Source organism: Scylla paramamosain, chromosome 4 (genome assembly GCF_035594125.1).
Source record: "Scylla paramamosain isolate STU-SP2022 chromosome 4, ASM3559412v1, whole genome shotgun sequence".
Taxonomy (NCBI): Eukaryota; Metazoa; Arthropoda; class Malacostraca; order Decapoda; family Portunidae; genus Scylla; species Scylla paramamosain.
This window is the reverse complement of record NC_087154.1, coordinates 36,544,671-36,558,352: the sequence shown is the minus strand read 5'-3', so window position 1 is coordinate 36,558,352 and position 13,682 is coordinate 36,544,671. Positions and strand designations below refer to the sequence as shown.

At 39.9% G+C, this 13,682-nt stretch overlaps 1 protein-coding gene across 6 annotated transcripts; it reads left to right on the top strand.

Annotated features, from left to right (window-relative positions):
* The first annotated feature begins 778 nt into the window (after positions 1 to 778).
* LOC135100052 (uncharacterized) lies at positions 779 to 10,603 on the top strand. 6 transcript variants are annotated; one of them, XM_064002928.1, is made up of 6 exons: positions 779 to 960; positions 3,725 to 3,777; positions 5,404 to 5,938; positions 6,738 to 6,903; positions 7,909 to 8,108; positions 8,676 to 10,603. In XM_064002928.1, exons 3-6 carry the CDS (start codon positions 5,430 to 5,432, stop codon positions 8,815 to 8,817), a joined length of 1,017 nt encoding a protein of 338 aa, XP_063858998.1. In that variant the 5' UTR covers positions 779 to 960; positions 3,725 to 3,777; positions 5,404 to 5,429; the 3' UTR covers positions 8,818 to 10,603. The 6 variants fall into 6 exon arrangements, with proteins under 6 accessions (XP_063858998.1, XP_063859001.1, XP_063858995.1 ...); XM_064002927.1 differs by lacking the exon at positions 779 to 960 and adding an exon at positions 3,469 to 3,626; XM_064002931.1 differs by lacking the exon at positions 3,725 to 3,777.
* The last annotated feature ends 3,079 nt before the right edge of the window (positions 10,604 to 13,682 follow it).

The following is a 13,682-nucleotide window of genomic DNA, read 5'->3' as shown; positions in this document are numbered from 1 at the left end:
GAGACATTCAGGTGGTTAGTTAAGTGGCTGGAGACATACAGGCCATGGCAGGATCACCACCATCAGCTGGGTACCCCCCCATGCCGGCATTGTAGAGAGTGACAGGGTAGATGGGTGAGACACACTGATAGATAGCCTGAGAGGTAGACATAGATATGATTTTACTGATATATATATCTATATTAGCTTGAAAAAAAACTAGATAGATTAATAAACAGACAGATATGAAGATTAAATGATTGACACAGGTTCATAGATTGATCCGGAGGAGCTGGGACACAGAGATAGATGGGTGGATTAATAGATTGATTGATAAATATAAAAACTAATCGATACATCGGTAAATATACAGATTTACAGATTAACCTGGGGGTACTGGGACTCGCAGGTAGATGGGTAGATTGATAAATAAATTGATAGGAAGATAGATATAAAATTTAATAGATATTGGGTAGATAGAGAGATAGATACATGGGCATAGATTGATAGTAGACAGGTGATTTAATTGACAACATATGCATTAACTAGATTAACAGAGACAAATTGAAACAGATCAATAGATAGATACATAGCTCTGTGCAAAGGTAAACTCGCTTAAATTTGGCGCCTGAATTGGTGCTATGTGTCTATTTGCTAATTACTATTATAATAGCTTATAATTTAGTTTTATATATTTATACCTATTTCATATTACTGTAGTATAATATGAGACTAGTTGCTGCATATTATTGGAAAGAGAAGAAGATTTGGGTGCGTAGTCCGCCCAGCGACAGGAGGGAGAGTAGCAGGCAAAGATCAGTCTTTAAAGGTTGTTCGAGTTGTGCTGTCATATTTAACCTGGATTTTCGCTGAGCAAGACAGTGATATGGGCCAGGGCTGCCTGTGTGTACTGATGTGAGACTGGTAGCTGTTATGAGGCGCCTAGGGAGTCCAGAAGCCTGCTGATAAGGACCAGAAAAGGTAAGTGACGCACCCAACATAGACGCAGTGACTTAGATTGATTTTAGTGCACATATATTCTATTATGCCAGTATATTTGTATACCATTAATGTTTATAAGAAAATAGTATTATAGAAACAACAGCTGATCAGTGTTAGATTTAGCTAGACGTGGCCAGTTTGAATCACACACACACACACACACACACACACACAGCCGAAATTAATCCTGAAAATCAATAAATAGCCTCCAAAATAACGCCTAGTAATGAGTGAGACAATTGAATTGCGGCCGTCGTCACTGAGGTGGCCGCGGCAGCCATATAAGACATGTCAAAGCCTGCTGGATTCTGATTTATTTTCTATTTTCTGATTTGCTTATTTTTTTGCCTATAAGCAGGTTTTTATGGTTTCTAAAAATATTTAGTGGTGTTTTAACTGGTTTTCTTATTTCTGTTCAATGAAATATGCAGATTTTAGGAGTTTTTTTTAAGTAAATGATAGTCATTTTTCGGCTCATTTTTGGAACATGGTCAGTGACTTTTTTTTTTATTTCAGCCGCTAGTTAAGATTTTATTGCTTCTAAAAATTGTTCATGTTTTTTTAATTATTATTTTTTTATTCCTGATCAGTTAAATATAGAGACTTGAGTGATTTATAGCCCTGCTCAAATCGGTATTTTGTACATTTCGGTTTTTATTTATTTCCTTATTCCAGCTTGTTACTACTTTTAAGTTACTTTAAAAAATAGTTCATATTTTTTAAAGTGTTTTTCATACCTGTTAAATGAAATTTGTGGACTCTAGAATTATATTTTAATTTCATCAAGGTTCCAATATTTTTCCAGAATACTTTTAAATTTTTTTTTTTATTATTCCTGAGATTTGAAATGTTTTTATGTTTTTGATATTAGTTAATGTATATGACAATTCAAAATACACAAGGCATTCGGGTCTAGCTCCAATTTTTCGAGGGGTCATTTTTTAAATGAAATACGTACGTAAGATATCTCAACGGACTCTGTGACGTCAGCATCTGAGTTGTGACGTCATCACCTCCGTGAGCCGGGAGCCCATGGAAGTCGGTCTCTCTCCGTCAATATTTACCGTAATTTTTGTTGTTTTCCAAGTATTCCCCTGTGTTTCCAGATACTGGGGTGTAGATAGGAGTAGGGGGAGGGAGAATAAAGGTGAAGTGGAAGAGGAGTAAGAAGAAAGGTGGAGTGGTGGAGGAGGAGAAGGGAAAGAAAAAAAAAATAATGTTAAGACAATATTTAGCTTGATAGTAGTAGTGATTGTAGTAGTAGTAGTAGTAGTAGTAGTAGTAGACATGGGAAGAAAAGAGGGTAAATTTATAGTTTAAGCCAATGTCCCCAATCTCTACCCACGGCCCACGGCGTTATTATTAATTTCCGACAAGTAGTGTAATCATTAGAAATTATGTGAATAGTGAGAAGAACAAAATGAGGTAGGTTATTACCACGTAGTGTGTAATGGCTTAAACTATAATAAAACCCAAATCTAACCTAACCTAACCTAACCTAACCTAACAACTGAATTTCAGGCAACAATACACCATTTATGTTTACCTGTGGACTTAGAAAAAGTTGAGAGCGCTGTGCATTCCCAGGCCTATTGTGGCGTTATTATTAATTTCCGACAAGTAGTGTAATCATTAGAAATGATGTGAATAGTGAGAAGAACAAAATGAGGTAGGTTATTACCACGTAGTGTGTAATGGCTTAAACTATAATAAAACCGAAAAGAGGTATGTAGGAGAGGATAAGTATGAATTACCACTACTTAGTCAGTCGCTCATATCAGTAGTTAATTAGTCATCTTAAGAGTGCTCATTCATCTCATCATCATAAAATCATTAAAGAAGACAGGGTTCAAGAATAATAAAAACAATCTCTCTCTCTCTCTCTCTCTCTCTCTCTCTCTCTCTCTCTCTCTCTCTCTCTCTCTCTCTCTCTCTCTCTCTCTCTCTCTCAACACCGTAGAAATCCAAAAACATTTCGAGTCACATAAAAACACCCACGAAATACCCTAACTTTTTTGGAAAACAGACGCGGTACTGGTTTGTTTTACATCGTCACTGAGGAAGCCAGTGGCCCAGCATGTGTGTATCAGAAGGTATTATGAGCACCACAGCCTGCAAGGCTATATAGACCAGGAACGAGTTCACAATAATTTCTTCTGTTTTTTCTTCAAGCACAGTAAAATAACAATTATAGCAACTAGCTCGTTGGAGGATGACTCCATCTTGATTGTTTATTTATTTATTTTTTATTTTTTTTGATGCAGCAGGCCAGCGCGCTTGCGGCTGCCGGAAAATTTCGCGACATGGGTAATTCAGTAATTCGCGGCTGCGAATTAACCCGTGCCTCCTTAAGCTCTGCCTTAAGTTCTCGCAAGAGTTGGTAATAAACACTACTTGTATTCCTTCTCGCTAGCCAGGAACGAGCCCACATCCGTTTCTTCTCTTAATTTTTTCTTGAAGCACAGCAAAATTGCACCTATTGCAACCCAGCTCGTCATCGGAGGATTCCATCTTGCTTGTTTATGTTTTGGTGCAGCAGACCAGCGGCTGCTCTCGATCTTGTACATGCTGTCGGCTGTTCCGGGTGACTGGAACCAGCCGAATGGGAAAAGTTCCCCGTGTAAACCCGACTTATCAGCACACAGGTTTGAGACTAGACGGTGAATTTTTATACTTTGATTGAACTAATACGTATCACCATGAATTTTTCCGTTGGAACAATAGTTTTCTATACTCATTGCAGAAGACGCAGGGTTTGTTTACACTTTGGGCCACACACGGGCTAGGGAGGAGAATGTAAGTATTGTAGGTTTGTTAATACAAGCTAGTTTGGAACTTTTAATTGTTATGGATGATTCTAGGAAGTTTTGGAAGAGAAATATATAGGTATAAATTGAATGTATCTGAGCTTGGAGGCTGAGTGTTTTAGGTATTTTTTATTTTTTTGTTTCTTAGACTTGCATGCGTGTTTCCACTCTGGTTTTTTACTTGTAGGTGTTACTGAGTGTTCTGGAAGGTGGGGAGAGGGAAAAGGAGAGAGTGTCCTGTTTTTCAGTGTTAGTTTATCCCGTTGTTTTAACTGGTGGGCTTGGCGAAGAAACCCACACTGCCGATACACCAGCCCTTACAAACACAAGTACACTCAACCTGGGCAACTTTGGACTGTTTTAGGGGAGTACTGGTCTGATGTTGCCGTCTGTCCGATGTTGCCATTGTTTGGAAAGGAGATAATGTTCCAGTAAGTGCATATCATGTCAGTATGTAAAATAATACAGAATACTTTACACAAAGTAATAATGTCCTACTAATAGAAATAGATTAGTAGTAATAACGGTGATAATGAATGTACAGAGGAGGGCCACCAAATTAGTGCCTGAACTGAAAGAGATTAGCTATGAAGAAAGAATAAAGAAACTGGATGTTCTAACTTTACAATACAGAAGATCAAGAGGTAACATGATTGAAACCTTTAAGATCATAATTGGGAAGTATGATGAAGACTGCATAAGGGAATTTTTGAGATGAGGATTAATGAAACTAGAGGCAACATGAAGATCTATAGAAATCATGCAAGATGTTAGGAAGTACAATTTCACCTGTAGGATACAAAACAAGTGGAACAGCCTTCCTGATTGGGTTGTCAGTGCCAAAAGTGTTCTTGTATTTGAAAAGAAACTTGATAAATTTTGGGAAAACAAAGGTCAAAAATTTAATTATAGAATGCAAATAATGTCTACTGCCACACTTAGTCACAGTTTAATGAGTAACATGGGCTTAGAACTGGAGCCACTGGAGGGAGGGAGGAAGGGAGGGAGAGAGAGAGAGAGAGAGAGAGAGAGAGAGAGAGAGAGAGAGAGAGAGAGAGTTTTTTTGTTTATACACATTCATTGAAATAGATAAGTACTTTTATTTTAAAAACTAGCACTCCAGACCAATATTTATTTTATTTTCCATCAAAAAATTTGTAAAATTTTCCAAAATCACTACAGTCTACTATATGAGTCTAATAGGTATGCAGTCCCATCGCTGTTGGATCACTGATGTAGCTGAGGGAGCTGCACCCTCTTAGAAGGCTGCAGCAAGCTTTTAATTTCTATTATAATAAATTACAAAATTGTCTTTCCAATGATTAAAATGACTTAGAAATACAATAATAATACATTGAGGCAAAGATTTTGTATAATAAAATTTATTATGGTGTACTCTCTCTCTCTCTCTCTCTCTCTCTCTCTCTCTCTCTCTCTCTCTCTCTCTCTCTCTCTCTCTCTCTCTCTCTCTCTCTCTCTCTCTCTCTCTCTCTCTCTCTCTCTCTCTCTCTCTCTCTCTCTCTCTCTCTCTCTCTCTCTCCCCCTCCCTCCCTCCCACGTGTTGTATGTACCTGCAACCACTGTAACCATCTTGATCCAACTTACTCTTTCATAGTTTCAGTTTCGCTCAGTACACTAAGGATGTTTAGTGCCAGAATTGTGTGGATGAGGGGTGTGGCTCCCCTGCTGCCTCCTCTGCTACCCATAACTTCTCGTCTTACATCCTTCGTCCATGGAAGAGGAAAGCAGTTTTGTTCTGTGGCCAGTACAGAACAAAATGACACAAGCCTTGTGGATGTGGAGGCTCGAGTCAGCGTGGTTGTGAATGATCTGTGTATGCGAGGCATTACTCAGTATCGAAAGGCACAGGTGACGTGCCTTTACCAGCTGCTCCTGGACCTGGGTATCAAGGCAGAGACCATTGAAGCTCAGCTACTTGAGATGCCACACCTCCTCAGTCATTCTCACAAGGCCTGGACCAATACGTGTGAGGCGATGGTGGAAAGTGGCATCCCAAGTTTACGGATCCTTCAGAGCATTGCACTCCATCCTGAACTCTTGAAGGTCAAGGTGTCACTCCTCCAAGATAAACTCTTGCTGTACCGCCAGATGAACATTGGCAAGCTGAATGGCCTCAGTCTTGTGACAAAGTAAGCCATGTGTGAGTGTGTATCTGTATCTGATGATTCTTCCTAAAAATTCACGGAAGGGGATATGAAAGAAGAGTCTCCATTTGTCTTTGCTCTTGTATGCTCTAATCCTCCCATTCTTCTCACACCTGCCTAATATTAATTGCTCTTACACTGTTCTCCCATTTTACTGGAGGTCATCCTTTTGCACCCATTAAATCCACCATATATGTACACACTCCTAGTTATCTCACTGACTGCTATTTTCCTTATGGGCATCTCATCTGGATCTGGAGTTCTGCCATATCAACTCAGCCTCTTCATATTTCATTCCTTCATCTTTACATGGCATAACAATACTCATTCTTTTTTTTTCATTTACTGCATGCTGATTGCTTTAAGTCTTCCACAGGATGGTGCAAAAGGTTTTGCTATGGCTCCCAATGCCTGATGGTAATTAAAGATAATAAAGTAAAAGGGTTGCTATCTATCTTTTAATACATGTCTGAATATTTAATAACTTACAAACTTGCAATCAGGACATTAATGAGTATTTATTTACACTATTCAATTAAACCCTTGACTGGTAAAATTTTCAAACTGATTAAGTTTCATTATTTGGATTGCTCTCTACTACAGTGGATAGTCATGTAGATGAGTCACATGGGAAGAATATTTTCCTACACACCTATGTCACATCTAAGTAAGAACCAGGAGAAAAGATTAACTCCAAAGTAAAAGTTTATAAGTTGCACAAATAGTGATATACATTCAGTATAGTGGCTAGTGCAGAGTTTCACTTAACATTCTTCCCTCACAGGTATCCAGTGTTGTTACTCCTTGATCCATCCCACTTGAAAAGGCGTCTGCTTAGCTTGGATGCCATGTTTCCACCAGCATCACTCAAGAATTTGGTACATAACAACCCAAATGTTCTCCTTGATAGCTGGGAAGACATCATGGCCAAAATTATGTACATCCATAAGGTAAAGCTGTCAGTGTTGTGCAGGTATTGGTGAGGGGGAAGTGTGCTCCTTTTTTACCTCCTCCTTTCTAGTGGTCATTAATGTGTGACGGATCAAGCAAGGGTTGAATTAGAACTATAATTTTTCCTCCTTAAAGATGCCTCCAAAACCCCTGCAAATTGTCAGTTATTTCAGTACTGTGGTTGATGGGAGTTAAATAAGGGAGAATGATATTATATTGTAAGACATTCATATTTATAAAAGTGGAATAGATGCTGGGAATGTGCATGTAAAATAGGAAGATAATGGGTGTTTGTGTAACAGTGAGAGTTGGGGGGAGAGTGTGAGGAAACAGGATGTGGTGGCTTCTGCCTTGGTCATTCCATGTTAGAAGGTACCAGAAGTAGAGATTTGTTGTTATGGTTATTTTATTTTTTGAGGGTGGTCCTTATCTCCAAGAATGCACTTACCAGGAGAGAGATATGGTGACTTCTGCCTTGCCATTTAAGAATGTACCAGAAATGGATGTCTATGTAGACTTTACTAGACTTAGAGATTTATAGTTTTTTATGGATATTTTATTTTTGAGGGTGGTGCTCATCTCCATGAATGCATTTGTCAGAAGAGTAGAATGTAAGAGACTTTTGTAAACTTAGCATTACATTTTTACTAACACATTTTAGACATTCATTTATCATATACATTTTTATCAGTGTTATCAAACCTTCCCCAATGAGGATTAATTAAAGAAGCTTTCACAGTACTTTTATTGGCATGTTGCAATTCTTAATTGATAGACAGAAGACAGATTGAATTTAATGATGTATAAATTAAGATAGGTACACAAATACTTCACAATAAGATTCCACAAGGGATTTCCTTACATAACTATACATTTTGCACTCACCTTCTGTAGACTCTCCATCCTGCCAAGTGAGATGGGAAGTATACTTATAATAATGATGATTCTGATGGTGAAAGTGATGATAGTGATAGTAGCATTGATGAATTGTTGTGTTGCTGCAGGAGATGGGTCTGGAGCAGCCACAAATTGCTGCTGCTAGGTGTCTGAAGCTGCCGCTCCTGCACATCAAGACCAGGCATCTCTTTCTCTTCCGGGCTGGCCTGTACAAGACACCCAACCTGTATAAGGACAAGCAGAGCCACCGTAGGAACCCCTCACTCAATGACATCCTGGATACTTCGGATAAACGCTTCACCAACAGGTGCAGTGTAATGGAATACAGCTAGATAAGCATAGTTATAATGTTTTTATTAAGCTATATCCAAAATGTGTAGAGGGGTGCTTGAGAAGAAAACAGATTGCAGTAATGCAATTAAAAACTTTATGTCCAATCATTAAATAAGGAACAGTCTTGCATTTCTATGTGTAATTCATCATTCTCTTAAGAGACTGAAGTGCATGCACAGAAGTAGTAGTGGTTGGGTAGATTTGTCACTTACCTTGCTCTTCTGTGTTATCTCTAGTTCACACATCCACATAATTATTTGTGAGAGCAGGAAGGGAGGGAGAAAGAGAGACAAGCCTTGCTGTAGCCCAAGATAAAAATAAAAGATAAAATAGTTTTATCATAATTTTGGATACATTATTCAATATGAAATCCATTCTGGCACAGAGCCTCATTCATAAATTAAAATGTAAAGTACTCATTTTGTATACATTAATGTAAAGTACTCTCCTTTTTAATATTCATTTTCATACACAAGAATCTTATTTTTTTTTTGTTTATTTATTTTTTTTATTTATTTATTTTTTTTTTTGTGTTGTCCAGGGTTGCTCGGCTGACAGAGCAGGAATATGGGGTGTTCAAGGCAATAATGGCTGCAGAGGAGCAGGATGGCAAGAATTATGACCAGGATTCTCGTGATGGTGAGGAGGAAGAACGAGCACTCAGCTACAAGAAATACCAGTGATAATCAGTCTTTCTCACAAACATTTTGGTTACATGTATGGAAAAGCAGAGTGTAAGATTCTTGTTTAGTGCAAAAAGGCATTGATTTCATCCATCAAACAGTGCAATAATCAAAGATGCATAATTTTGCACAAGTTCTTGAAAGAAACCAGTTTTATATCTATTGTCTCCTTTTTTTTTTAGATATTCATAAAGAATTTCTATTGTGTATATTTGTATATTTAATGTTTATGAGTGTATGTGTGTGTGTGCTGTATGCCTTGTCTGAGCTACCCCTTTTCATTGGGGACATGAGCCTGTCAGCCTTGCATACAGATAGGTGTGTATTTATGTATATAGACCTTACAAGAAAATGTGATACCTGTACACTGATTATTTTGTCTATTTTATCTCCTGATAACATATCCATTGCTTGAACAGGCTTGTTTCTTGCTTAACTGTGCACCTGTTTGTGGCTGTTACATACATAGCTCATGTCACATAATTCTGAAACCTGCAAATTTGTTTTTGGCAAAACTGGCTTAAAAGGCCAGTGCCAGGTTATGAATTGGATTCATAACCTTGGCATTAGGTAGACACACGGCTAGCTAAGTACCAATCAGCACAGGCCTGCGACTAAACAGAGTACTCAGCTAGAGTCTGGGTGAAGTGTCCACTAGGATGGAAGAGAGTTGAGAAGGAGCTTGTTGTGAGTTGGGTGCTGGCTAGAGTCTCACTCGAATGAAGGAGCGGGTATGTTGTCTGTCTGCTGTTTGGAAGGTGACTGACTCCCCGCTTACTGAGCGAATTGATATTGGTTTGTTCCAGGGTGATGGATCCATTTGACCTGGATCCTCACTGTTTCATCTACTCATCATGGTGGGTTGTATTTTAATTGAGTTAATTCCCATCACCATTAATTTTCCTGTTGGAACAATAGTTCTGATATGTGAATGGGAGAAAGAAACTACCTCACAATTTTGATAGGATCTAAATGAAATAGGGAGTGCAGCAATGTGGGCCAATCAAGAAGAGGCTCTGAACATCAAGAAGTAGAATGTCATACCACAGAAAAGATGCATTGTCATCTACAGGAATTTAATTTGTATGTACTTATATACTGCTTTGCTTTAAGGATTTGGCAACCTCACCCCTGCAGTGGAAGTGCATCACATGGTGTAGTCAGCCTTGGGGAACACAACCTTGATGGCCTTGCTCAGCAGCCTCCTTACCTCCTTAGGGGAAGATCACCTTGAAATCAAACCTATGCCCTGTCAGAGAAAAGTGTCAGGGGAAGGAAACCTCTTGCTCTGAACATGTAACTGTCCAACCCTGTAAGGGAAAATAAGAATGGCAAAAGAAATTATATACATATCACCTTCAGGAATTTAATCTATATGTACTTATGCATTGCCATCTCAAGGAATTTAATCTATAATTCTGAAGTCTTCAAGCCTTTGTTCTGCAGTGTTTCCCAGGGATCAGGACACAGCAACTACTGATACAACCACAGTACTGAGAAGCCTCAGTAATTCAACACTGATCTAACCTCCTCCAACCAAGGTCCAACAGTATCAAAATGCATAAAATACTGATACATAATACTTTTTTTTTTTTTTTTTTTAGGTTTTCCATTGGTGATTTTTTTTCAATAATTAGTTGTTGCATATAATGGACTCATACAGTACTTAAACTATATTGTTTCATAATTGGATGCAACAAATGGTGAATGTTCTTAATCAAATTGTCTATAGTAATTTTTTTCATGCCTTATTATTTTTAATCCATTAATAAATGTTTTAAATTTCTGACTCTGTTATTACGAGTGCATCCAGTATTACATTATCATGCATTATCCCCTGAACGTCATTTGATAAACTGGTGCATTCTTCATCAAGCTTTTAGGATTATTATAAAAAACTCAAGAAGGTGTCTGTGTCTTGCTCTTTGAAGTCTTACAGTCTTGCCAGTATAACATTAGTTCCATTAACTTGTTTTATTAAACTTTTCTAACAACATTCTCCTTCTACTCCTAGGTTATTATTTGATTTTGTAATTTTTATATGCAAATTTTTGTCATTGTGATCATGAGTTCTAGTAACATAACTAGTTATTGATAATCCTTACTGCTTTGCTAGCAGTATCATGACCAGGCATGATAGACAAAGTGGATAATTAAGTACCTATATAACTTTTATGTTATCTGGATGGAAACACTTCAGATACCGGAGCTACAGGAACGTGGCTCAACTTCATGCAGGTCTCTTGATTACAGATGTACCTCAGCAGTAATATTATTAACATTTTCATAATCTATTTTGGCTATGCATTCTAACTTTTTTTTTTTCATTTCTTTAGCTTATTACTACTTTTTATGTGCATGCATGTTTGTTGCTATTTGCTCTGTGCATTACATACACTGTTTATAGTGATACACCACAGCAGACAGCTAGCAAAAAGGGATCAAGGTAAAATTATCTTGCAGCTCTTCATTCTAGTTAGATACATGGTGAATCTGTATCAGTCAACCAGAGGAATATAAGGTTGCCTTCCTAACTATAATATTTTTCCCTGTCTTACCACTGAAACTACGTATCTAGCTAGCTGTTTTCATAAGACAAATTAATTTTGTGAGCATCATGTATTCCACACTGTCCTTAAGTCTGTAAGAATAGCATGCTGGTGAAGTGTTACATAATCATGAGTAGCATCACAAAGGCCTTTATTTCGGATCACTTGCTGGAGGGAGATAGGATCAGTATGGAAAGTGTGTATTTGGAAATATCAATTTTGATGTGACCAAATAGAACAAACTTCATATAAAGAAAACAGGTATATAGATACGTATTCAAATCTATCTAAGCATGATTCTGAAATCACTCCGTCCCGTGCGTGTTTGATATTAGTTAAGTCGTTGAGAAACAATTGAAAACAGGAGAAAATATTGGTAGCGACCGACAGCAAACAAATAGAGGAGCATCCCCGCCAGCGCGGCTCAAAGAGAACGGGCATGACCAACATTTTCTATGACGGTTCCACCTATGTTACATCTAATTATTTTTGATAATTACTACTAAATAGCTCCTGTATATAGGAAATTGGTTTTGTAATGGACAGTGCGCCAATCTGTAAGCCTCAAAGCAAACAGAAAGGTAATTTTAACTGATTACGTTAAAACACGATTACTGGCTCATCATCTCGCCGCCGACAAAAATATCTGCATTAAAATCTCCGCCACGATTCCTTTTTGAAAATTCTCGCTTCGCATGGTCGCCCTCGCTTGATGAGCCGCTGCCCTGACGGTGCAGTGGGCGTTGATGCCATTGACACCTGCCTAGTTGTTGAGGTGTTGCGGCGAGGGATGTTCACGAAAAAAAATATGTAATTAGGTCTAAGAATTTGGTGTCGCAAGCTGAGTCGAACTCGTCGGCGTGGGCGGCGCGGCGTCTGACGGGAAGCGGTTTGGAGGTGGCGGTGGCGTGGCAGCGGGAAGGCGGCGGGGCGTGGGCCAGAAGTGGTGTCGCAGTCCTCAGTACCGCCGGTGGCCCCTCACTCCTTCCCCCTGGTGGTGACTCCGTCAGCCGCGTCTCCGTCAGCTTGAGGGAAGCAACAGGCCCTGGATAGCGGCGTCTTACGCCAGTCCAAGAGTAACTCCGCTGGCACCGTCTCAAGAGGGGCTGCAGCTGCCTTGGCTTGAAGGGCCGTCACAGGCTCCCCGCAGGAGAGAGAAGAAAAAGGGGCAAAAAGTAGAACATTTCTTTCTTTAGTGGATGAAGAAGGCCACGCATGTGTCGGCGGCAGCCTGCACGCCGCCGCCCTGTCCGCCCGCCGGAGCCTCGCCCTCAACCACCTTAGTTCCGTGACGTCACCGGCTCCCTAGATGACGTCACACCCTCAACCTGACGCTCGGCGGCTCTGGATTCTCGAAGAGACCTCCAGTTGAATTATTGCCTCTCGTCCCCTCCCTCTGGCTCGGCCGCGGTGAGCCTCCCTCGGATCTGCTCGCCGAGAAGCAAGGTAAGCCCGCAGGCCCCTCCCCCCACTTCCCCAACCACCCCCTGGGGACGTAGGAGGCCCAGAAACATCTCTTATGCTTTTTGATGGTGGATGCTGTAAGAGGCCATGTGGTGTGCGCGGCTGCTGCCCCCTAACACTGACCATATTGATTTTGTTGCAAGGGATATGCCTGGACACCGTCCACTCCCCCAGTTGAGGGGGAGAGGCGCGTTTTCTGTGAGCCTCGCGCCCCTCGGCAGGGAAGGGGGACTGGTGGGTTTGTTATTGCTCAGTGCGAGTCTTTGTTTACTTTCTCACTCCCATATTTATCGCTGACTTACGTTACGCCCTTGTTTTTAAATTTTTTTTTAGTATTGTTGTTGATAGGGCGTTGTGAAATATTTTACTGCCCGGCGAGAAACGTCTGTGAAAAGAAATAATGACAAGTGTGTCGGAGGAGCAGATTCCGTCATGAAAAGTTTTCGTTTATGTTTTTTATTATTATTATTTTTTTTTTTCAGCGATGGGTCGTGCGTCGCCCCCTCTGACTTAATTAATTCAAATGTATTAGGGACATTCTTTGAAACCGACAGTGAGGGTCAGCGAAAAATACCTGCTTGCCAATCAATGAGTGATGAAACACTCATTTGTAATCCGATTTGCACCTAATTTGTTAATTATGCGACTTATTGGGGGGATCTGAAACGAGGAGTGGGCGGTGGGCGGTGTGGGCGGTGGGCGTGATGGGTGGCCGGTTGGTGTTTAGTTGATTACGGTTTATGGGTGTTGGGTTTGGTGGTGGGTGGGATGGGCAGCGCTGGTGGGTGGCAGCTGCCGAGTGTAGGGGGTGGTGGTGGTGGTGGCAGGGAACGGTGGCGGTGGGTGGGTGGT